General features: G+C 45.8%; 1 protein-coding gene across 1 annotated transcript in view; it reads left to right on the forward strand.

The window, feature by feature from the left end:
* The window catches only part of LOC130379628 (collagen alpha-1(XI) chain-like), a 41,321-nt gene that overhangs the window by 29,303 nt on the left and 9,518 nt on the right, over positions 1-2,500 (forward strand). Inside the window, exons 47-53 of the mRNA XM_056586573.1 lie at positions 1-29; positions 126-179; positions 449-502; positions 708-815; positions 1,444-1,497; positions 2,130-2,183; positions 2,353-2,406. The exon at positions 1-29 is cut by the window's left edge and continues 25 nt beyond it. Of these exons, the coding sequence (XP_056442548.1) occupies positions 1-29; positions 126-179; positions 449-502; positions 708-815; positions 1,444-1,497; positions 2,130-2,183; positions 2,353-2,406 (407 nt within the window). The remainder of the gene's footprint in view (positions 30-125; positions 180-448; positions 503-707; positions 816-1,443; positions 1,498-2,129; positions 2,184-2,352; positions 2,407-2,500) is intronic.

Consider the following 2,500-nt stretch of genomic DNA (forward strand, 5'->3'; position numbering starts at 1 on the left):
CTGGCCCCCAGGGGTCGGTTGGAGGAATAGTAAGTGATTCACACTGAGAGATCAAAACGCCACCACAACACCTCACCGGGGCCTGTGTTAAAGAGTGCTCATATGCTGATCTCTGTGTGGCTCAGGGTCCTGCCGGCAGGCTGGGGATGATCGGGCAGCCAGGGGTTCTCGGAGAGAAGGTAAGGAACCGAGATGATGCCTTCATGATGACCAACAACTGACCCTGTTCCAGTCTTAACTATTTCCATCTTTTGGCTGTTGTCTGACACTTCTTTCTCATGTCACCTCCGCATTCTGCCTGATGTATCTATGTCGCTCTGTCTCTGTCTCTCTCTCTGTCTCTCTCTCTGTCTCTCTCTCTCTCTCTCTCTCTCTCTCTCTCTCTCTCTCTCTCTCTCTCTCTCTCTCTCTCTCTCTCTCTCTCTCTCTCTCTCTCTCTCTCTCCTAGGGAGAGGATGGAGAGTCTGGTGATCCAGGACCCGTTGGTCTGGCAGGGACAATGGTAAGATTGTGTTTGTGTTTGTATGTGTTTGTGTGTGTGTGTGTGTGTATGTGGACGATGTATCAGTTAGACATTAAGCTAACCTGAACACAAATTATATCATGAAGTGTGTGTGTGTGTGTGAGTATGTGTGAGTGTGTGTGTGCTCCTCTGCATCTCCAGCACCTTGCACGCTTCCATCCTCTTCTTTGTGTTCTTCCTCCAGGGAGGGAAGGGCGACCTGGGGGAGAAGGGAGACTCAGGCCTCCCAGGAGCAGCGGGGCCCCCAGGGGCCCGGGGCCAGCACGGGGAGGACGGGCCCAAGGGCAACTCTGTGAGGAACCACCTGACATCATTTTTATGCATTCGTCTCGTCTTTATTTTGAGCTTCAGCGTACCTTCTTCACCAGACCATGCAGTTTGACTCACTCTAGACAAGCATCAAGGGAATGTGATTTACAAGACACGTATAAGATCATCAAGAAGATATCAAGGTTTTATGGAGAAATAAAGGAGGCAAGGGGGCATAGCAAGGTTTAGTATGTCCTCACAATATCCTAACTAAAGGTGCAGAGGGACTTTCTAGGCTCACAATTTGCACACACACAAGTTGCACTAGGGGTGAATTGAGGATTGACAAAGTCCTTTTGTAGGCTCCATGTATAAAACAGTGCATTTATCTACTACAAACAATCCTAATATTTTCCTCAGAAACAATACATTAAAATAATGGCTCACATCTTGGAAGAGCAAGCAGTACCATCGTTTGAAACGATGTACAAACATATATAACAAAAACAAGTCACGCTCCAAGGAAAATCATTCCTTTTCAATCGAAGCTTGGACCATAACAAGACTTTACCAAGGCCTTACTTTAACCTCGAACACTTTCACTTTAAAAATTCATCCTGTCTTGTTCACTCTGTTTTAATGTCTGTCTCTCTCTCACACTCTCTCCTCAGGGTCTTATAGGTGTAACTGGTGACTCAGGCCAGCCCGGAGAAGCTGGGCCAAATGTAAGAATATCTTGTTTATTTCCCTCATTGTGTGTAGAGTGGCAGGTTCATTTCCATTTAGTCTTTGAGCAAACCCAATTATCCAAATAGACTTAATACTGAGGCAGAGAACAATCAAACGAAACAATCAATATCGGAGCAACTACTTTAAAGTGCTGCATGTCTAAATGGAAAACAGAGAGAAAATTACGAGTGTAGAGTAGCTTTAGGGATGGGAACGCACAGTAAGATTGGTTTATTGTGTGTGTTGATTTCTTATGAGTCCATACTATAAGTCAAAGGTATTGTGAAGTTTATGACAACAATGGATATTTCTATTATTTTGCCTCATATGAGGAATATGATTCTTCCTTGATTTGTTGACAGAATCATCAGAAATCATTAGATTCTGACGTATTTATTACATCTATTTTATTTTATTATTTTGCTTTTTTGAATCCATTAATTGCAATTGCTTTTCGCTATTATCTCATTTGCAGAGGCCAACATGGCTTAATATGCAATTCATGGTGCCGTCCCGAGCTATCTGATCAATCTCTTACCCACCCATCGCTCGCTTGTCAAACACACCGGTGGGTTAACCAGGCCATGAGTAATCCATATCTGTGTCCCTTCCTTCCTGGGCTTCCCAGGGTGTGGATGGACTTCCCGGCACCAAGGGGGACATCGGAGACACTGGCAAAACCGTAAGCCCCCTCATCACTCTCGCCCTCTTCATCCCGTTACACACACGCTGCTTAACATGACTCACCTCCATCTCAGTGCTGATTAAAGATGAGTGTCGCTGTGCATGGAGGGGACTCACACCGAGTATAAACTCTGGTGCTTCTCACCGCTTTGTTTACTTTGTATCAGGGACCCCCAGGAGCATCCGGAGAGCCTGGGCCGACGGGACCGCCTGGAAGACGGGTATGTGCCTGTTTCTGTGTGTGTGTGTGTGTGTGTGTGTGTGTGTGTGTGTGTGTGTGTGTGTGTGTGTGTGTGTGTGTGTGTGTGTGTGTGT

This window comes from Gadus chalcogrammus, chromosome 3, assembly GCF_026213295.1.
Source record: "Gadus chalcogrammus isolate NIFS_2021 chromosome 3, NIFS_Gcha_1.0, whole genome shotgun sequence".
In the NCBI taxonomy this organism is placed as follows: Eukaryota; Metazoa; Chordata; class Actinopteri; order Gadiformes; family Gadidae; genus Gadus; species Gadus chalcogrammus.